At 39.0% G+C, this 23,678-nt stretch overlaps 1 protein-coding gene across 1 annotated transcript in view; it reads left to right on the forward strand.

The window, feature by feature from the left end:
- The window catches only part of LOC136877113 (glycerol kinase 3), a 179,206-nt gene that overhangs the window by 85,664 nt on the left and 69,864 nt on the right, over positions 1–23,678 (forward strand). Inside the window, exons 7-8 of the mRNA XM_067150933.2 lie at positions 7,857–8,113; positions 9,700–9,905. Coding sequence (XP_067007034.1) covers positions 7,857–8,113; positions 9,700–9,905 — 463 coding nt within the window. The remainder of the gene's footprint in view (positions 1–7,856; positions 8,114–9,699; positions 9,906–23,678) is intronic.

Consider the following 23,678-nt stretch of genomic DNA (forward strand, 5'->3'; position numbering starts at 1 on the left):
TACTTTTCATGGCTGCTTTCGCTTTGTCACTGGCAGTATCTGCATGCTGTTTAAGGTGGCATTTTTTCTCACGTGAAATCTAAAACACAATAAAGTGATGCCAATTGGAGACCAAGATGAGGAATAGAAAAGGTGAGCTATTGAATAAAATTTGTAATTTTGAACTATTTAAATTAAGTCATTATTACTCTAAAGTTAATTAAGAACAAGAACACTACAGTCCCCGAAGGGCGTTGGCTTTCAATAACGGTTGCTGCCCAGCTCATGGCCTGCAGATATTGGGTGGTGTGTGGTCAGCACGATACATCCCTCAGCCGTATTGCCTTGCCTCCGTGACCTCTGCCCACTGTAGCATCACAAATGTCCTCACGATGCTGGGTCAACACCGTTCCAGACCTCATAAATTTCTAAATTACTGCCGGTACTGGAAATCGAACCTAGGTCGCCTGGACTAGGTCTCTACAATTAATTAGAGGAGCCAATATCAAAACCTTAGTTTTAGATTAATATGAAATTTAAGATATATGCACATACCTGTTTATTGCAGTACTGGCAGAAAATAATCTTGCCATCAAAAGTCTCCCTAGAAATTGTACAAGCCATTGTAATCTTAGATGATTTCGTTTCAGGCATGATGAAATATATTCACTTAAACAGATGTTCTTTCACTGGCGACGACACAGTATGTCCCTTCTTACTATCTGCTCCTTGTTCTTCCTAGATAATCCTCCCCCTCCACCCTTCACTCAGCATTCCTTTAGTGACAGTTGTCTGGGAAGAACACATTTCTGTGAAAAACCCACCCTCTGCTGTTCTGCTCGTTCCAGGGATATCCATTGTGTGATTGAAAAATTACAGAAGTTGAATTTTATTTTAAATGTAGAAAATAGGCATTTTTAGGCACTAAAATAGTAAAATAGTCTCTAAAGGTCCAAATAGGCATTTTAGGGCACTATAAAACTCTATTAATGTAAGGGATTTATCATGAAACGTCAACATATTTTTAAAAAACCATGTTATTTCTTAAGGAACAAAATAGGCATTTGCCTTAAAATCCCAGGTCTAGACATCACAAATCACCAAAAGAAATAATTATCCCACTTCTCGCGAGGAGGATGACTGCTGGGGATGGTGAGCAATGACTAGTGAAGCAGCCAGTTATAGTGTATATATACCGAGTGGTACTGCTGCCCCTATTCACTCAGTTTTATGCAACCTGCAGATCATAGCCTAAACTAAAAGCATTGACCTTTGCTACTCACAGCGATGTGTGGTCTTACTACGCTTTCTGTAATTCGTTTATTCATGTCAACAAAATCAGCATTAATGATAAAATACCGAATGATTGTAAAGAATCATGAAAATTCTGTATCACAGAAACTTCCTGTACAGGTAATATGATGGCTGAATGACTAAAGTAGTGTTAATATAACACTCGCAAACGACAGCTCATGATAGCCGAGCATGTTTGAAGTTAGAGGAGGCAAACGGTGCTCATTTGTCGGAGGTTCAAGTCCAATGTAGGATGATTTTTTATTTCGTTGTTAAATGTTCTTGTGAGTCGCGTTGTTGAAGACAAATCTAAATCACGATCAGTTCTCATGTTGCAGGTACTCTGTTATGTTCATTTCTAAGTAGCTCTTAAAAGAGCGATTTGCAGTAAAATAAACTATTACTGACAGAGGTGCAATGGGCTTATACATGGCCATTTAATTAATGAAGGAAATGTTCAAAATGACCACCTCCTTCATTAATGCATATCTGAGTATGTTAGAGGTGAGTCATTCTTGCTTGCTGCAGTGTATGTGGTGGAATGTGCCTGCACTTTGCTGTAAAGATTACTATGTGCTGTTTTATGTGCCCTCCGTATGAAGTCCACTCCTTCTTCGAGTTAAACGTGCACAGTTGTTTGGTTGAATGGGTGTGTCATAATGCTGACAAAAGAACAGTGCACTTCATTCGTTGTTGACGTTTGCCATATAAAAGTCGCATGTTATTATTCCTTTCTGATGTATGCTTTTTTACTAAAGGTGAAAAGTGACTTTTGAGACTTACAGAAGTTAAACCTTAATAAGTTAAACCTAACTACGAATGCCTTAAGAGTATAAAAATAAAAATGAAAACCTCATAGTTAGATTCGAAGTCTGGATCCGTTGGAAAAATTACATGCTGGCTGTGATTAGTACCATGTAGCCACTCCAGGCGACGAATAGTAGATCTCGTATCTCTGTACCAATGGAATAATCTACGCTATCGCTTTGAAACTGATCTTGTATATTCATAATAATAATGTTATTTGTTTTACGTCCCATTAGCTACTGTTTTGGTTTTCGGAGACGCCGAGGTGCCGGCATTTTGTCCCGCAGGAGTTCCTTTACGTGCCAATAATCTACCGACACGAGGCTGACGTATTTGAGCACCTTCAAATACCACCAGACTGAGCCAGGATCGAACCTGCCAAGTTGGGGCCGATCTTGTATATTACAAGTTCCAAACTCAAAATGTGCAGACAGGATTACCTTGCTGCAAACACCACAGCGTGCTAAAGAATCATGTCTCTCTTAAGCCCAGATAGTTGCAGCCATTCCCTACGACTAGAGTATGTACCTATGACTTGGTTAAATGAGTCCAGCATTATGTTTCAGGTGGTATTCACAATGAATTTGTCCATAGTCGGTACTTACGTGGTGATAATTATTATGCCTGTTTATTATAACTTCCTTAGAAGAATATCTGAGACTTCAGAAAAGTCTTTGAAAGGATGCCTAGAAGAGTACAAAATGAAAATTAGAAAAAGTTTGATTCAGTAATGCTTCGAACCCTCACTGCTCCCTGTAGCTTATCTAGGTACATCTAACATGCCTGATTCTGGGCAGCTACTTCCTATTTGAACATCTAGCTCTTACAACTCTGTATTCATGCGGAGAACAAAAGTTCTCGCATCATAAAGTTACTGATGTGTTACAGCCTCATTGTCCAGTTTTATGACGTTATTGAACACTGTAGCGGTAGTAATTACATGGCGTAAGCTATCACATGTGCTGTACAGCATTTGCATGCCATAGATGATAAAATATCTGAAAAATGCATTTCTATCAATTTTGATGTGTTGGCGGTGAATTGACATGTCTGTAATTGGCCCTAACCTATCTCATTTTCTATGATACTGTGACCACCCTTTTCAGTCAAAAGAAAGTGGCCTCTTCAACCAATTAGGTGCAGAATTCTCTGCCAACAGCTAAAGGAGTGGCTATGGTTTTTACAGTACAGTAACATTTCGTAAAAATGACTGGAGTATTGGACTCCACTCTAAATTAAATGGTACAATGTTTTTGAGATGGGCCTCACTTACTTCCTCTTGTACCGTTTTTGCACTCTGCGGGGAAGTCTGTATCGGACTAACTGCCCATAAAATTGATGTAATGTGTTGCGCAAGATAGGACTAATTTCTAGTTGGTTGCATATGTTTGGGAAAAATATGGGCAGCTATACCACCCAGTATGTCCGGGCATACATGAAAGAATAGGTCAAATACAGATGTTTTAATAAGCCACTTTAAGTACTACTTGTTTGGAATAGAACAGAAACACACATTATTCAATAACAGTACTGAAAACATCACAGTATGAGAGACACATCACAACTATTCAAAACGGAATTCAACAAATACCAAGTTTTAAAAATGAGACATCACAATTCACCAAAGAAATAACTATAACATTTCTGATGAGGGAGATGACTGATTAGGGGTAGTGGGAGGCGATAAGTGAAGCAGTGTTTATGTTCGGTCCTACACAGGAGGAGCCGAGCAAACATGAGTGACTGCTCCTCCGAGCAGACCCACGTCACTGCACTTTGTCACCTCCTAGAACTAAGTGATAAATTCCTTGTTGACAAGCCTATGGATTCACACTTCATATTCAAGAAATGACTACAGTGCTCCTTTTATGAGTTGCAATTCAGAATCCTGGCAAAGTTGGTTGACATTAAGAACGAAAGACCTACATCAGTAAATCAGATACAGTAGAGTCTCGCTCATCCGACCTTCGCTTATCCGACATTCCGTGTTATCCGACACTGTTAGACTTAATTTCAACTTTTGGTGGAGACTAAATTCAGGCACATCCGCTGTGGAGGGTGCGACCATGGGACAAGCACTGGCCTGAACGCTGGCGGTAGGAGTGGGTTTTTCTCAAGGACAGGTGCAGTGAGTCTTCAGTCATTGTAGTATTGGTTGGGTGCGGATGTTATAGTTTTCATATCCTCTGTGAGTATGGCGAGTAAATGGAAGAAAGTGACTGTTTCTATAGAACGCAAATTGAGTGCATTAAAGAGACTGGACAAAGGGGAAATTCTTCAAAATGTGGCTTCAGATTATGGTGTTGGACGTGTTACAGTGGCAGACTGGAAAAAACAGAGGAATTGAAAAGAGCAGAGAAAAACAATGAAAACACTTCAGTACGAAAAATTAAGTGAAGCACTATTTCTTTGGTATCTCAACACCGGGAAAAGGGCCTGCCTATATCTGGCACCATTTTGCAGGAAAAGGCTGTGTACAGTATTTCCCGAAGGAGTTTAATGAAGGGGACCCTAATTTTCCTGCCAGTGCTGGGTGGCGTGATCGGTGGCAAAAACGGTACGGTGTTAGGTAGCTTAATATCTGTGGAGAAAAGTATCTTTTCGTAAGACATCTGGAATGTTTTCATTTAATACTGCATGTACTGTACAATTGAATTGGTAAAAATAGAGCACCGTAAAGCATGCCATTATTTTAGCCTTCCTGTTTGTTTCAGTTCAAAGTTATTCTGTATTATCCGACATTTTCGGTGATCCGACGTACTCCAGGTCCCGTTTACGTCGGATAATCGAGACTCTACTGTAGAAAGTAGAACTGGCTGAGTCAGCAAGAAGATGTGTATGGATGTGTTAAGAGATAATGATATTACGGTAAGGGAAGGTAGTGAGAAAGAGATAGAAGATTATATTCTTAACAGGTCTTAAAAAGGGAAGGGCCAAGTATGGAGTAGACTGTTCACCAGGAATACTTTTGCACGCAACATAGTTTCTGTTAGGCTCGTAAATGAACGAGTGATGTGAAAGTAGATTTGGCTTTTGGAGGAATTAGGACAAGAATTAGCTTGTGAGAGTGATGATGAGGATGAAGTTAACAAGTTTCGTGAAGCACTGAGTGATTTGTCTCCATCAGAATAAACCAATTGTCTGCTAAAATGTGTTGCTTGGGCCGTATAATAAATGCAGAAAAAGGAAACTATTACATATGTCAGAATAGTTACATATTTGAAAGGTTATAAGACTAAAAATGTATGATATTTTGTCTTCAGCTGTTGACACATTTCTCGCTTGGCTCCATGGCTAAATGGTTAACGTGTTGGCCTTTGGTCACAGGGGTCCCGGGTTCGATTCCCGCCAGGGTCAGGATTTTTAACACCATGAGATGGTGTTTGTTTTGTTTGTTGCCGATGGGCTCGAAAACTACTGGTCCAATTGACCTGAAGTTTGGTAAAGGATACATCTTGAAATCTCGAGTCAGTTTTGATTTTCGTATATATATCACGCGATTAGACAGTAACATTGCTCCATAATAACATTTATAAATCTATTTGTGTACGCTATTGATGAGATGTCAATTCTTTCTTGCTCAAATTCTTCTATTCGAGCAAAAAGGGTAATTCTCTCCCAAGGAGTGGATTCAAACACCCTAACATTGAGGACAGAAGCAGAACCTCACCTGCCGCGTTATTATACAGCTGTCTTAGCCGCCCAAAGCATGACATTGTAAGAATAATATTACCATATTCACAATTTTGCGTCAAACGTGCGGTTACAAGATACACAAGTACTGCCTTGGGAGGAAATACTTCTGGTAATACATGGGGAATATTATGGATACATGCTTTGTCCTTTTCATAGCATATTATCATAATCTAAGCCTACTAATTTTATGGGCAATCTTTATTCCCCATAAGATATACTTCAGTGACTGAATGTAGTAATATATGACAGCACGCACCTTCGTTATCATCATCATACATACACCTACGTGAACGGTGCTTCACTTCACACTTCATATGTTACTTGCTTATCTGCACGTTTGCCCTGTAGCCAGAGTCAGACTTTGCCTTTGGTCACGTGACTGCTCGAGCTTGCTCTGAACAGGCTCGAACCTCGGCTCGTATTGGGTTGGCTCGATCCCGCTCGAACACGGGTATCATTGGCCCATCATTACTGTTCACTGCTTAGACTATCTAATAACTGACTTTGAATTCAGAAAATCTAGTAGGAATGTGCTGGTATTACAGGGATTTTTTGAAGTATGAGGGCAGATCAAATACAAACAGGAATTATTTTTTAAAAATTTATTGCATCAACCAAAAAAATACACATATAGAGATCACTTTTCTACATAGCGTCCTGCCTTCGATACACATTTTCTCCAACAATGAAATTGAAATAACAAATAATGTAGTTCAACTTATTCAACACAAGTAAATAAGAAATGTAGTGTTAGATTCCTCTTTAATTATAAGCGGAAGCGGTACCTGTTTCGACCCCTATCTGGGTCATCATCAGCCGAATAAAATGCAAAAACATTGCATAGGTAAATAAGAAATGAAAGAATTAGTCTTTCACAAAAACAGTTGAAGAAGCAATATAAGATAATGGGGATTGGCACTGTGCGATTTTAAATCGTAAAATCTAGAAGAAGTAGGAGGTCAGTCACTTATATGAAGTAAGGCGCAATCTTCTGAATAGTAGCACAACACACGCAAAGTACGGCACTGGGTCTCAAAATGTTTACGAGAAGAGGTGAACAGTTAAGTGAGCCAGCCTGCATATACTATGGTAAAAAGCACAATACCGGAAACAAATGAAAAACGTATATGCATAGTGCGCTACTTCTTGAAGATAAGAATTCAGGTCGTAATTGAGGTAGTCCAAGGCAGCGCAAGGCATGAGGTTTAAATATGAACGCAAAGACCCAAAATGCAGGTGGCACTGTAGTATACTAGTATAGAGTTCAATTCGGAAAGGATGGTGGTGGTTTTTTTTGTTTTTGTTTTTTGAGAGGAGAGGTGAAAAGATAGGATAAGTTAATAAAGGAAGAGGATTAGTAGATAAGAGAAGATTAAAAGGATTGAAAGTTAAAAGAGGATGGGAAAGGATAAGATAGGGAAATTAAGCAGGAGTGCCTCTGAGGTGATTTGGTGTAATGTATCCAGAACTGAGCTCTTCCTTAGGTATTAAGTTATGCAATGTTATGAAGCTGTTGTTAAATATTGTTGCCTGATCCTGTAGCTCTATTGTTATATGGTTTATTTATTGTTATTCAATGTTAAATTGTCAATCACCTGAAAAGAGAAAGAAAATATAAACTTTTCCAAGTTTTAACTAGATTTATTGAACTTTCTGTTTTGCTTTATCTACACATTCAGCCCTTGCACTTCTTTTCCTCTCTAAGCCATGGAAAAACCTATAATAATAATAATAATAATAATAATAATAATAATAATAATAATAATAATAATAATAACCTGACACGCCAAACGTTATGGTATAACAGCCCAGTATCACGCTTCTTTTAAATGTGCGGGGTTGAGGTTTACCTCCCGGTACAGTAGTAGTAGTAGTTGTTGTTGTTGTTGTTGTTATTATTATTATTATTATTATTATTATTATTATTATTATTATTATTATTATTATTATTGAGATAATCCATTGCAAAGAAAAATAGACACACACTCTTGCTTCATTCTAATTGTTGGTTTACTTTTTAAACTTTGGAAGTTCTCTTGATTGATACAAATGCTTGAGAATAGTTGTAATAATATTTTCAGATTGTGCAATCTTCCCATGGTCTATTGACGACTGTGGGTTATCGCCTAGGCAAGGATGCACCAACTATTTATGCTCTTGAAGGGTCGGTTGCCATTGCTGGTGTGGCATTTAAATGGTTGAGGGATAATCTTGGATTAATAAAGAATGTGAAAGATTCAGAAAGTATGGTGAAAGAAATGACTGCCGAAAGTGATGTTTGTTTTGTCCCAGCATTCTCTGGTCTCTATGCACCATATTGGCGCAAAGATGCTCGTAGGTAAGTGTAAATTCCTCTTCATCGTGCACTTCATTACTGTCAGGCAGTGAAATCTTCAATTATTTAACTTGCTTGCTTCCAAAATGGTTACCCAGATCAGTCATTAATAGCGAGTTAGCCTGGTTATCTTTGACTTTAATGGGAAAGTTATTGAATACTGTAACTTTGCAATTATTTAGGGGATATTTTGTATCAAAAGGGAAAATAATAATTTCTTTAATTCTCTTTCTCCACTGCTTTTTCCATACCCTAATGAGGTCACAGGTGCTATCTATGTCACACCAGAGGATAGGCCTAATTTTTCAGTCATATGCCTATTCTGATGCCAACCCTATGTGGAACAATGTATTTATGGTTAGCAGTGTGGTGTGTTGTGTGTAAATGAAGAGGTGTATATTAAGACAAGCACCCAGTCCTCGAACCAGAGGAATTAATCAGTTACAACTAAATATCTGACCTGCTCAAAAATCAAATCCGGGACCCACTGAACTGAAAGTCGCTATGCTGACCATTCAGCCAAAAAATGTTTTCCTCCATAACTATTAATATATGGCATAAACTTATGTTAGTGTCCAGTATATAACACTGAAAGACAGTAATGAAGGTTGCTGAAACTAATTTCAACCCTAATGTGGTAAGTGCAGGGTTTTAGTTTGTAACTGTGGTCAGTTTTCCTCATCCTTCAAGAGATTGAAACTGTTTTCCTTCCTTTTATGTCATTGAAGTGATGATAAAATATTATTTTTTGTTAATGCACCTTGAACTAGATCATCAATCTACGAGCTAAGAACGTTGTCATTGAGGGTACCTTAACCTACCCCTTATTAAGAAATCTTACTTAGAAGATTTGTATTTTGTTTTCTCTATTCGATCACTATACATTTAATACTACCACTCATAGTTGTTATACACTAACCAGTACAGGTAGCTCATAGGAGGGGTTTTCAAAAAAGGGGATTCAGAGATAAATAAGAAAAAACTGTATCATAGTGCAATAATATTTTGTCTGACGCAGTGGCTGAATGGTCAGCGTTGAGGCCTTCGGTTCAGAGGGTCCCGGGTTCGATTCCCGGCCGGGCCGGGGATTTTAATCGTGTCTGATTAATTCTTTTGGCTTGGGGACTGGGTGTTTGTGTTTGTCCCAACACTTTCCTCTTCATATTCAGACAACACACCACACCTCATAAACACACAATAGTGATTACATCCCTCCATATAGGGTTGGCATCAGGAAGGGCATCCAGGCGTAAAACATGGCCAAATCCACCTGTGCAACGCAGTTTGCGCCCACGACCCCACAGATGTGGGACAAGTGGTAGAAGAAGAACAAAAAGAATAATCTGATAATATTTCGGTGTAAAAATACAAGGCTTAAATTTGCTACATCATTTAGCAAGGGGATAATTTCAGTTAACATGAATTGGATTGACTGTACAATTCAGTGGATTCTAAAAGAGGAGGTATGAATGATTCAGAGTAACTAATATATGGCATGTAACAAAGATTTTATGGTGAATTACTACAAATAAGTATTATGTAACAATTTATTCTAAGTTTTTAAATTACGACTGTTTCAATATTTACAGCGTAATCTGTGGTCTGACAGAAGAAACATCAAAGGGAGCAATTGTGAAAGCTGCTATGGAAGCTGTTTGTTTCCAAACTCGAGATATCCTAGAGGCTATGAACAAAGACTGTGGCATTCCATTAACAAGACTTCTTGTAGACGGGGGAATGACTTCTAACAATTACATCATGCAACTGCAAGCAGATCTCTGTGGAATTCCTGTTGGTTAGTTAGATTATGCATTTTTTCACTGTTATAAAAATATATTGAACAAAGGAAGAGCAGAGCCAATATTGTTATTCTGGAGAAGGCAGAATTGAGATGGAATGCATCTTTTAGAAACAGGAATAAGAAAGAAATATAAAATCCAATAAAAGAGACAGAACATTGTTGAAATATAGTAAAACATTGGTAATATGAACTAATTGGGTTTAGTCTATTTTGATTCAGAAATGTTTTTAGAGCAATAGTAGCCACAAGGTAATGTAGCATAGTAATGAAACACAGGAGGAGGGTAGTGTGACTTTGAGTGGAAGTGTCACCATTCGCAATACAATGCATGGATCTGTCATTTCTGTTATAATGCTTCACTTCTATTAGAGCTAGAGGATACTAGAATTTAATATACAATGTACTGTACTTGGATTCTATACTGCTAAATTATAGTTTAAATAATCATTTGTAAGTAGCCTGTAGTACTGTGATTAAATCCTTCCTTGTCCAGCTCCATGGCTAACTCATTAGCATGCTGGCCATTGGTCCAGGGGATCCGAGAGTCTATTCCCGGCCAGGTCAGGGATGTTGACTTTCAACGGTTAATTCCTCTGGCTCGGGGACTGGATGTTTATGCCGTTTTCAGTATTAGATTTCATCCTAGGCAGGACACCATCCTCACAGGCATGCAGGTCACTCGTTGCCATCAACTCAAAATACCTGCACCAGGCCTGTCTAGAGGCCATACACCATTGTTGTTATTGTAGTTGTTACTGTTGTTGTGACAACAGGTTATCAGGCTCCCTGAAACTAAAACAAATACATAGAAAGGTAGCGCGTTTTACCACCCACTCAATTTATTGAACGACTTTACAGTTAATTACAAGTTCACTCGCATTTTAATTTTTCGCTCAACATAGTTTCTACTCACAATCATAATACACACGAACGCACACAACAATGCCAGCTCATCGAACGCCTGTCTCCTCAGGGTTGCTCACAGTGCAGTGTTGTTTCAGAACAGTTCACAGCTAGCAAGCTTCTCTAAACTCTACAAAGCCTCACTCGTGATGAATGATTAATCATGGACTCGTGACCATCTCTTACTGCTTAATTTTGCTCACGCGCAATTGATGCACTGAAGACCGGCTTGCTGGAGACTGGCAGACTTGCGCTCTCTATAAAGATCCATAGAAGATTCCCAGCTCCAGCTTCAAGCTTTTTGTAGGAGCTTTCTTACTGTGGGCTTCAGTAATTCACTGATGCTATTGTTTTGATCACTGCTGACCCTGTCCACATTGTTGGAGCTGGCATTTTCCCAGAGCCCCCACACTCAGCCTTGAATGTAACATTGCTCCCTCCTTAAAGCTGTTTGTCCGGTGTAGCTCCATGATGATGTGGAAGCTGGTCTAGGTGGATGACCATCATTTTCTCTCGGGGAGACTGCTGAATCCTGTAGATTACATTGTTAATCCAGGTGATAATAGTGTAGGGACCTTCCCAAGATGACTTTCCCTTTGTCAGTGTGGGTTGATACAGCCGCACTTGGTCACCTTTCTGGAATTATGCTGAGTTACCTGCAAATCATATCAGACCTTCTTCTGTTCACTAGTTATCTTTAGGTGTTGTCGGGAATACTCATACTGTTAAGCTGGTCCACCAGTTCCCGTGCTTTCGATCATCAGTTGCTTGTGCTCCAGGGCCATCCCAAATAGCAAAGGCAATGTTGGCAGGTGTCATGCCTGTTGTTTTTCTGTAATATAGGCTATTGCTGCCATTTTCATTGTTATCTGACTCTGCACTAATAATATCTTGTAATACATTATTTTTATTCAGTGAAAGACTTGATTCCACCATTATTGTTTCCAAAACATGATACTTGACATTTGTCAAAGGCGCAGCCATAGAGATACAAAAATATTATTCAGTCTGTACTGACGAATAACATCAACTCGGGGCATAATTCAAAAGCAGAAAGACAGATGTCACCTGATGTTGTATTGTAGAAGTGATCATATATGCATGAGCTTAGCAACTGAGATGAAAATTTTCAAAACATGTCAGTATGTTCATAGGCCATATGACACATGCAGTAGCAAATGTACAGGTACATGGGTGTAGTAATTAGAAGGTTAAGCATTCTTTCTTTTATTAAAAAACTCTGATTTCATTTTAATAAATGTTGTACTTGCTATCTCTATTCTTTTTCAGGATATAGGTAATAAGGGATGTAACAGCTCAAGAAGGCAGACCCTCAGATGATGGTGGGTGGCATCTGTCATGTATGGGAAAATGCGTGTTATTGTTTTGGTGGATAGTGCAGTGTGTGGCATGTGGGCTTCTTGACTGTTGATATACAGGCTGGCATCCAGGTGTTGCTATCAACTGAAGACCATAAATTTTGCTTTTGATCAATTAAATTTTAAATTCATCTTTGTCATGCTGCTTGATTCACTCGCTTCACTAAGTGCTGAATTTTATTTCGTAAGATAACAGTGTCATCAGTATATCTAATTAACTAAGCAGAGATGGTCAGTTGTCTGAAGGGCAGAAGAGGAAGTATTTCCCAACAGTTTATAGAGCGGAAACAGATGCTTAAGGGAGTAAACTCTGAACACTAGCTCAGCATTGTTTCAACTTGCCACTCAGCACCACCATCCAATAATTCTCAGTTGCTTGAAAGAAGTAATCAGAATCTAGAACATGAGCAAGTATTACTGCTTTACTTGATTTAGGCACGATATCAGCAATTATAGTAAAGTGCTGATAAGTCTGTTTCAGTGCATATTTTACTGCTGTAATTCATCGAAACTAGAGCCTCCGTGACTCAGGCGGCAGCGCGCCGGTCTCTCACAGCTGGGTTCCGTGGTTCAAATCCCGGTCACTCCATGTGAGATTTGTGCTGAACAAAGCGGAGGTGGGACAGGTTTTTCTCCGGGTACTCCAGTTTTCCCTGTCATATTTCATTCCAGCAACACTCTCCAATATAATTTCATCTGTCATTCATTAATTATCGCCCCAGAGGAGTGCGACAGGCTTTGGCAGCCGGCACAATTCCTAGCCTCACCGCTAGATAGGGGCTTCATTCATTCCATCCCTGACCCGGTCAAATGACTGGAAACAGGCTGTGGATTTTCATTTTCATTTTTCAATTCATCCAAACTACGTTTAGTCATGAGACATGACACAGAAAATTATTAAGTGGTTAAACATCCCATCCGTGCACTCCTCTCTGGCTTTGGATAATTACATGATGACATGTAATAATATTTAATTGAATTTGTTTTTATGTTTAAGTGACTGATTGTCCAGAATGTCCAGCTCCTTGGCTGAATGGTTAGTGTTGTGGCCTTTGAGTCAGAGGGCCCTGGGTTTACCGTAATTCCCGCCAGGTCGGCGATTTTAATCTTGATGATTAATTCCCTTGGTTTGGATATTCATCTGAGGGTCTGCCTTACAAGAGCTGCTTCAGGCCAGCCATACAGAACCATTATTATATTATTGTTCAGAATCAGATTAATGTCACGCGCACGTGCACACACACACACCCTTAGAAGTGGGCAAGAGTAATAAAAGGGGGGATGCTGGCTGTGATTGAATATTTATATTTCATACTAGCATATGTACCCATTCTTCACACGGGAATTTGGAATGGATTACACGTATCCTTTGTGAATTTATATGATGTTACATGGCTCTATTCACACATTTAATACAGCATGTTAAACTGATGTTTTTCTCCGAAAGCACGTGGCAGTAACATGAAGTACTATAAATGAAACAAACTTGACCATTATCGGTCCATAATTGGTCCGTATTGACTCCTAACAATAATGTGCACGGCTGATTGTTTATCCGCCCTGTCAATATTTTACAGTATTTGATTTTTCCCTTGTTTTATACGTACATGTTTCGGGAGCCTTAACTCCCTTCATCAGCGTTACAACATCGAAATCAACCTTCCACGAATCCAGAGAACTAACATCATACCATATTTACATTAAACATTGCTTTATATAATATTAACTTTATCCAGTATATGTACACTGTTCTTTTCTTGATATTGTCTGTTATAATGTAGTACTTAACACTTTATGGGACACTTTGAAACACTCTTGAACAGTTCATATTCTTCCTACATTTTACACTCTTATAAATACATATCATCACCTTAGATGGGTTTATTAGCCAAGATGGCCACTGTTAAAATGTTGTTTGCCACTGTTTGTATTATTGTTGCCTCTAAGCACCATCTATCTTACCGTCAAATTTAAAATCATGTTGATGTTAAGAACCTTTATAGGATGCACTGATTTATTATTAAAATTATGTAACATATTAAGATTTAGTTATGTATGAAGCTATCAGGGTAGATGATTTTGTGCTTGGTATTGTTGGACTTGAAGTTTTACCAGAGCGGAACCAACCTCCCGTATATCATTAAATTTGTTCTTCTAGTACTATAAAAAGAACAGAACTATATTACACAGATGAAATAAATGTTAAAATTTATATGTAAGTATAAATTTTTAGCACTTACTTAAATAGTTAAAGCGGAGTCTCGGATGTGCTCTCCTGCTCTTGACTGGATCATGCCGTGTCAGGGGTCAGGGTTGACTCGCCGCCAGCCTCTTCCTCGATGATAGTCGATGTATTCTCCTCATGACCAGACTGAGCTGTGTCATCAGTAGCCTCTCCTCCAGGTGGACCCGTGGTAGTACCAGGCTGGGCTAATAAACCATGCGCAGCGGATGGGTCACTCACCGCAGCTCCGATGCGTGGACCTTGACGGGAGGGTTGGTCTTTAGTAAGTAGACCACATGGCCCAGCTGCTTATCCGCCTTGATGGGACCAAACCGCTTAGTTGCGAGACCTGCGTGAAACCGTCCAATCTTATTACTGACTGGGTGGTTACGTCGCAGTACTTGTTGGGCTGGTAGGAAGATCTGGGTCTCGACGACATCTTGAGCCTTGGCCTGGATAAGGGATCTCTTCTCGGCCAAAGCTTGCTTTTCCTTGATGTCCTGCTGCTGCTGCTGCTGCTGCCACTCTGCTAGGGAAACAGCTGCATCATCTTGACCGGAAGTGGGTGGTGGACGGATCTCCCAATCCCCGGTGCCGTATAGCTGTCGACTAAGGAACAGCTCCGATGGGGAATAGCCGGTGACACGGTTGATGCGTCGTCGCAGGGCAAAGAGTGACTGCGGTATCTGACGGTCCCACAGTCTATGTTCTTTCTCTAACAGATGGACCCATAGTATCCTTTTCAGCTCCTGGTTCCGTCATTCCGTTGCATTGGCCCTTGGTAGTAGATAGGGGTGATCCAGTGCTTCTGTCATCATTTACTGCCGCTTCCTTGACCTGAACTGACTCCCATCATCCGACAGAATGCACCATGGATAACCGTAGCGGCTGAATACTTCATCTTGTAGAAGGCTGATGATTCATCCCGTTGTGGCTTCTGGTATCAGAACGGCCTCAATCCATCTTGTGAAGAGGTTGGTGATTACTATGAGTCCTGTTTTACCCCGTGATGTTCTAGAGTAAGGACCCATCAAGTCCAGGGCTATGACCTCCTAAGGGAGTTGCGGCCGTCGTCCTCGCTGTCCGGAATCTGCCTTCTCTTGCTCGCCTTGGTGCAGGCACAGACGCAGCACCCCTCCACATAGTCCAGGATGTCTTTCCGCATGTTGACCCAGAAGAATCTTCGTCGGATAGACTGATACGTCTCTTCACCTCCTGGATGTCCGGCTTCAGTGCTGTCATGGAACTTCTTGAGGATGTCCGTCCTGTGCTGTCTGGGGATCACCACTACTGTAGGCCTGTCGCAGAGGTCACTCGCCGAGTCCTCCATCAACCCAGAAGTTCTTGTAGCACATCTTGAATTCCCTCGGGATGAGTCGACTAACGGTGTTCTGTCTCCTAATCCACTGCGTCATGGTCCTACAGGGCTTACCTTCTTCTTGCTACTGCTTGATTACTCCCAGATCAAGTTCCTTCTTGATGGTCATAAGGTCAGGTTCCTTAGGCTCATTCTAGTGTTTTTGTGGGAACTGCCCTCTCGACAGTGATGCTCCTAGCTTCAGGTTCCATTGCCGGGTGCCTAGATAAGCTGTCTGCTCCTATGTTCGTCAGTCCTGGGATGTGACACTCATCGAAATCAAATTCTGCGATTAACAGAGCCTATCGCATTAATTTAGATTTTGACCCAGGGACCGACTTCAACCATTTGAGAGTGGCATAATTGGTGTACATGTGGAACTTCCTTCCCTCCAAGTAGCCTCTGAATTTGCCCATGGCCCACACCATGGCTAAGGTTTCCTTCTCAGCAGTGCAGTAGCGTTGTTCGGTGGGAGATAGCTTTCTGCTGGCATACTCCATGATGTCCCTTCCGCCGTCACTCCTCTCCTGGAATAACACTGCCCCTAAGCCAGAGTTGCTGGCATCCGTCTACAGGCACATCTTCCGCTGAGGGTCGGGATGGGCTAGACCAGGAGCGTTGCATATCGCAGCATTGGAATGCTGCCTCTTCCTAGCTGGTCCATCGGAATGGGCGGTTGTTATGGAGTAGATCAGCGAGTTGTATTGCCTTCTCTTCAAAATGTGGCACGAAGCTGCTATACCATCCACACAAGCCAAGGAACTGACGTACTTGTCGCTTGGTCCGCGGGCGTTCAGCTTCTTCGATAGCTCGATTCTTCTCTAGTTGTCTTTCTAAGCCCAGATGTTAGGACATGGCCAAGATATTCTACACGGGCACTTCTCCAGTTGGCAAGTCAGTCCATGAATCTTCAATCGTTCCAGTACTTCCCTCAGATGTACAAGGTGTTCTTCAAAATTCTTGCTGTTAATTAAAATGTCGTTGAGATATACTTGGCAAACATCTCCACCATATCCTGATAGTCATAGGATATAAACTTCATGGTTTTGATCCGTATTGAATTGATCTCACAATAATAATGATTAAATTTTCAATACTATATTATGCATTATTATTGAATTATATTACTAAACTAGTGACTAGTTTCAGCCTTGGCTGGACATCTACGGCCTTAATAATATGCATCTAATAATTAAATAAATGTAAAAACACACAATTGAAATGAAAACTAATGTACAAACACACAATTAATATTAAAATCTGCGATGAACTATAAAATATGAAAAATAAATTAGTCTCTAAATTGTTAGCATCTGGAGTATGCTCATCATCCAGACTCTTTCTTTATTGATATTCATAGAATTGTTAGTGCTATCACTGATAATCATTACAAATTCAATTACAAAATGGGAACTGGTAAATGTAGATTCTGTAGTCAGATCATCAATCACCAAGTCTACTTGAGTGGTGTTCGCAGTATGCAAAGCCACTGGATGCCACTGTAAATAACCACCAGCTGAGCAGAACTGCTAGCTGGTGTTTCCACATAGACCAACGTAAATAAAATGTTCACATGGTGCTTGTCAAAAACATGCTGAAAAGCTGTTGGACATTGTCAGGAGAGCACATGAAGATATGATTAAAACTGACACATTCTTAATTTGTGGCTGATATAAATTTGCAATTTATTGCGGTGTCCATGAAGTTAACCTGAATAAATAATAGATAAAATTAATGAATAGAAGGAGAGAGAGAGAGAGAGAGAGAGAGAGAGCGTGTTAGTTAAATAGCATAGGTTATATGAGACCTACCTCTTACTGTGGCATGTGGTGCGTGGTGTATTGTCGTGTGCCTCATATTAACGGTTGTGAGATTCAAAGGAAAAGGAAGGGGTGGGGCAAGAAGAAAGAGGCGTGGCAAGGGAAAAGGTCGGGGAAAGAAAAGGAGGGGAAGGGGGGAAGTAAGGCGGGGCCAAAGGATGTGGGAAAAGAGATGGCTTACTGAGGAAAAGTGCTGTGAATATTATTGCGCCATCGTGCATCTAGGTACAATGCAAATAAAAATACTCCGACAGCTCGTTAATCTCTCAGGGTAAATCTTCATGCAAATAACTCCGCTTAACCTGAATTCCAAAGAGAAATTCGACCGCGTGCGAAATAATTCAGTTCCGGATGAACGTCCCCATCCTACCGCATGTTTCACCAACGCATGTACCATGAGAAATCACAAAAAACCAACTTAAGACTAGGTTATCCTACGACAATTATCTATAAATCACTTACTCACACATATAAGAATCTATGATAAGGAATTTATTAATCTAATTCAATTCAGAAGAAAAGTAAAAGTAACTTTTTCAAATATTAGTCCAATAAATCATAAAATAAATTAACACTATGCATGCATTTCATTTACGTCAGCGCTGGCTAAATAAAAATTGAATTTCAATCCTGACATGAGCTAATATCTAGTTTCACAATTTCATTTCATATGTAAAGATTACATTAATCGATCACATTATTTCAATAATAATCAAATTTAAAAAAAATGAAATCAATTATATCACTGATTAATATAACACTTTATTCTTCTTTGAATGTTTTCTTTCAAGTCACGGAATCTAAATTGTTTTATGAATATCGCATCATCTCCATTGTTTTCGTTGAATGACATGCTAAGGTTACTAATCCCTATTGCCACTTATAATCTTGGCACCTACCATCCTAGTCGTACTATGTTTACGTATTTGTAAAATCAAGTATCTTTCAAAAATAAAAAATAATCTAAACCTCATTACTAACTCTACTAGTTCATAATTAGCCATAATTTCATCCTTTTATTCCATGTTTGACTTTGCATAAAGCCTTATTTTAATTGACAAGTTAAGCTTAAGTGACTCCTCTCAATTTTAATATGATAGCTCAATATTATTTCTGGCGTCTATGTTATTCTACACAGCTACTCACATATTTCATCTTTCAATTCATGTATTACTTCTGTATGATATTTGCTATGGATATTTCCTTACAACACAGCCGAATTTTAATATAGCAGAAACCATCTACTCTGATATACGCATCTGGGTTTGCCATGCCTACGTTGTCTTACGATATTCCCTCGAAGTATTACTCATTCCATGTACTTGCTTCTCATAATTGAACCGTAATATGAATATTTACATTCAACATCCCTCATTACGTCTTTGCTGCAACTATCTTCCTAACATTTCATTTCAATTCCTTCATATAATTCAATTCCCTTCCATATATCGCTTATTTCAATCAATTACAAACATCAACATAAACATTTTCCTTCATACCTACATAACCTCTTCATACATAACACAATTCCTACGATATATTAAACTTCATTGCATCTCTATTCTCTTCACTGGATAATAATTCATCTCACAGAATAATATTTAACTTCAAGTATTCCGTAATACATCTCATGACATACATCAACAAAGAATAACTCATATAATCTATACTCCCTCTCCATATCATTTCATTATGCTTAATTAGCATGTTTGGCTTCTAAACCCATTTAAGAAATCTAATACACGTAAATACTCTCATTCCGCTGTGTGAAATCTACACTCGTTCTTGCAAATAATCAAAATTTCATTAGCTATCATAATACACTCAACATATGTATAATCACTTCTTCGAGATATATCGATTTTATCACAACTTAATCTTGTAAGATATAATTCAAACATTGCACTTCACTGAGTCACTTGTTATCTTAAATACCTCACAATTACTATAAATTTTATGAGATTACTACATCTAATTTAATTAAGAACCATTATTTGCCAAACTTAGCCTGTCATTCAGCGGGTATGGCAAATTTGTAACTCTCAGCGCCACATCTGTAGTCCTTGGCCGACTGGATCTGTGGGTCAGCTGGAGTCCTCTCCTTCATCAGGATTGGTCGGCTGGCTGGTTACATATTCACCTCCAGGTCGGTCCACCTTGAAATTAGCAAGTCATAATCATCTTCTATCTTCAGCTAGTGTTAACATAAAATAATCCCAACAAGTAAAAGTTAATTTTAGAGCTTCTTAAAAATTGAATATATCATTAGTACAGTACAGTACAGTACTCTTGTATTTTGCTTATTGATCTGACTTTTGCCAAATATTTGACACTGGGCTCAGTGTATGTTCAATTTTATCTTTGCCTTATTTATTATATATATAATTTTAAATAATAATTCAGTTCTTGAAGGCTTAAGAATCTCTTAATTTCGCTCCTTGATAATGATTCTTGGTTATTTTTCTGTCCTCCAATCTCTATTCTTAATAAATTTTGACGTGTCATATCACTCTTTGTCTGTCCAGTTGCTGAACGAATTTAATTCCCTATTTCACTCTGCATTTCCTTTCGTCTGTGCTGTATACTGTGTATCACGCCGTATCTTTTCGTTTAGAATGAGTAATATCTGAGTATTTCGTTTTTCTTGGCCAATATATTCTTTTCTAATGCAACTCAAATGATTCGTGTCCGTCCAGTATCTCGGCAGATTAGTAAGTGTTGTAATAATATATTAACGTTTACTTGTTTCTTTTTCAAACAATCCACTTGATATTTTTATGTTCTCTACTCACAGCCTTTGAAATTGTGCGCTCTTTACTCGGTCTTGGCTTCCTGTGAATGTTTAAATTATAGTACACTTTATATAATTCTGGCCTGTGTGGTCCATACCTCCACTTTGACGCCATTTTTTAACACGTCAGAAAATGCAATGGGCACATTATGAAAAAACTGAATTATGACTTGTTGGTTTGACGTTTCTAAAAATGGAAATATAAGGTCAAATGGGATATTTGGCTTTTCTGAAATGTCATTAAGATTATGATTTGGGTTAAAATATTTATCTATATGTATGAAGCAGCTTTCAGTAATGTTATGGAGGGGTCTTTGATGATGATTTTGAGAATTTCCATATCTTGTTTTATGTCCATGAATTTGTGAGAATAGTCATGCATTTGTTGTCCTACAGCTGAAAATTAGTTGTACTTCAGGGCATTGACGTATTGCGAGTACCTTATATTAAAATTCCTCCCGGTCTCTCCGATGTAAGAAGAATTACATCTGTTGCAGATAATCCTGTATACTCCTGATTGTGGAAAACTATTGAACTTGTTTGTGGATGTGGCATTATGTAAGACTTGTGCATTCCTATTGTTGGTTTTGAAAACTATTTTTACATCATGCTTTTTAAAGATGTTAGTGACATGGAAAATTTCTTCGTTGAACGTAAAGATAGAAAGGGAGGAATTATTTTGTTTATTTTTTTTCATAATGGACAAAAATGAATATGTAAGCAAAACAAATCAAGTTTTTAAAGATTGCTCATTCTCTACAGTAAAGAAGGACCCTTCCCTGAGAATCCAACATCAGCTTAAGCAGACCCTCCAGAATACTTCATATCTATTGACAGATCAAGAAAAACTAAATTAATATGAACCCATGTTTACCCACCGTCAAAGCCCTCCCCAAGATACACAAAACCGGCATCCCCGTTCGCCCGACCATTAAGTATAGACCGAGTCCATCACAATTCATTGAAAGATTTTTAAAAAGGAACAGTCCCTTTTTTCGAAAAAAATCCATCAAAAACACTAAAGAATTGATCGATAAATTAAAAAATTTTAACATTCAACCCGGTCATTCTCTCCACTCATTCGATATTGTAAACATGTATCCTAGCATACAAATCTCCAAATTGTCACCAACATCTTCAAAAAGCATGATGTAAAAATAGTTTTCAAGACCAACAATAGGAATGCACAAGTCTTACATAATGCCACATCCGTAAACAAGTTCAATAGTTTTCCAAATCAGGAGTATACAGGATTATTTGCAACAGTTATAATTCTTCTTACGTTGGAGAGATTGGGAGGAATTTTAATATAAGGTACTCAGAACACATCGATGCCGTGAAGTACAATAAATTTTCAGCTGTAGGATAACATACACAATACTATAATCACAAATTCACAAACATAAAACAAGATATGGAAATTCTCAAAATCTTTAACAAAGGATCCCTCCTTAACATTACTGAAAGCTGCTTCATACATACAGATCAATATTTTAACCCAAATCATAATCTTAATGACATTTCAGAAAAGCCAAATATCCCATTTGACCTTCTAATTCCCATTTTTAGAAATATTAAACCAACAAGTCATAATTCAGTTTTTCATAATATTCACAGCACTTTTCCTCAGCAGCCATCTCTTTTCCCACATCCTTCGGCCCCGCCTTAATTCCCCCCCCTTCCACTCCTCTCCTTTCCCCGACCTCTCCCCTTGCCGTGCTTCTCTCTTCTTGCCACGCCCCTTCCTTTTCGTTTGAATCTCACAACCGTTAATATGAGACACACAACAGTACACCATTTACCACATGCCACAGCGAGAGGTAGGTCTCATATAACCTATGCCATTTGACTAACACTCTCACTCCTTCTATTCATTGATTTTATCTAATTTGCTGGGCTGAGTGGCTCAGACCCCAACTCGGTAGGTTCGATCCTGGCTCAGTCCGGTGGTATTTGAAGGTCCTCAAATAGGTCAGCCTCGTGTCGGTAGATTTACTGGCACGTAAAAGAACTCCTGCGGGACTAAATTCCGGCACCTCAGCATCTCCGAAAACTGTAAAAGAGTAGTTAGTGATGCGTAAAACAAATAACATTATTATTATTATTTTATCTAATTTTATCTATCATTTATTCAGGTTAACTTCATGGACACCGCAATGAATTGTGAATTTATATCAGCCACAAATTAAGAATGTGTCAGTTTTAATCATATCTTCATGTGCCGTCCTGACAATGTCTAACAGCATTTCAGCATGTTTTTAACAAGCTCTATGGGAACATTTCATTTTATTTACATTGGTCTATGTGTAAACACCATCTAGCAGTTCTGCGTCAGCTGGTGGCTATTTACAGTGGCGTCCAGTGGCTTGCATACTGCTAACACCACTCAAGTAGACTTGGTGATTGATGATCTGACTTCAGAATCAACATTTACCAGTTCCCATTTTGCAATTGAAATTGTAATGATTAGCAGTGATGAATTAACAATTCTGTGAATATCAATAAAGAAAGAATCTGGATGATGAGCATACTCCAGATGCTAAGAATTTAGGGACTGATTTATTTTTCAGATTTTACACTTAGTTCATCCCAAATTTGAATGTCAATTGTGTGTTTGTACATTAGTTATCATGTCAGTTGTATGTTTTTTACATTTGTCTAGTTATTAGATGTATATTATTAAGGCTGAAGATGTCCAGCCAAGGCCGAAACTAGTCTCTAGTTTAGTAATGTAATTCAATAATATTGCATAATATAGTATCGAAAAGGGTGGACCATACGGCATTAATTTAATAATTTTTATTGTTATCCTGATAATGCCAACGGCCATAGACGTGTTGAAACACCGGATCCCATGAGATCTCCGAAGTTAAGCAACATTGGGCGTGGTCAGGAGTTGGATGGGTTGCCACGCGCTGTTGGTGGGGGGTAAGGGAATGGAGGAGCGGAAAGGAACTGGCCACCCTACCGCACGTAAACTCCGGCTCAGGAACACCTCTGCGGAGGTTCGGACCTGCCTTCGGGAAGAATAACCCTTACCTATCCTGATAATACCTTATCCATCAGTTGCATGAAGGTGGCAGGAGCATTCTGCAATCCAAAAGACTTTACTGCAAATTGGTACAGTCCTCTTGGTGTCATGAAGGCGGTCAGTGGTCTAGAACTTACTTCGACCTCCACTTGCCAGTATCCGGAGTTGAGATTCAGCATGCTGAAAACCCTAGGCCCACTTACTTGTTTCAGTGAGACATGGGGTAGGCATCACTAACAGTCTTCTCGTTCAACCTGCGGAA

This window comes from Anabrus simplex, chromosome 1 (genome assembly GCF_040414725.1).
Source record: "Anabrus simplex isolate iqAnaSimp1 chromosome 1, ASM4041472v1, whole genome shotgun sequence".
Lineage (NCBI taxonomy): Eukaryota > Metazoa > Arthropoda > Insecta > Orthoptera > Tettigoniidae > Anabrus > Anabrus simplex.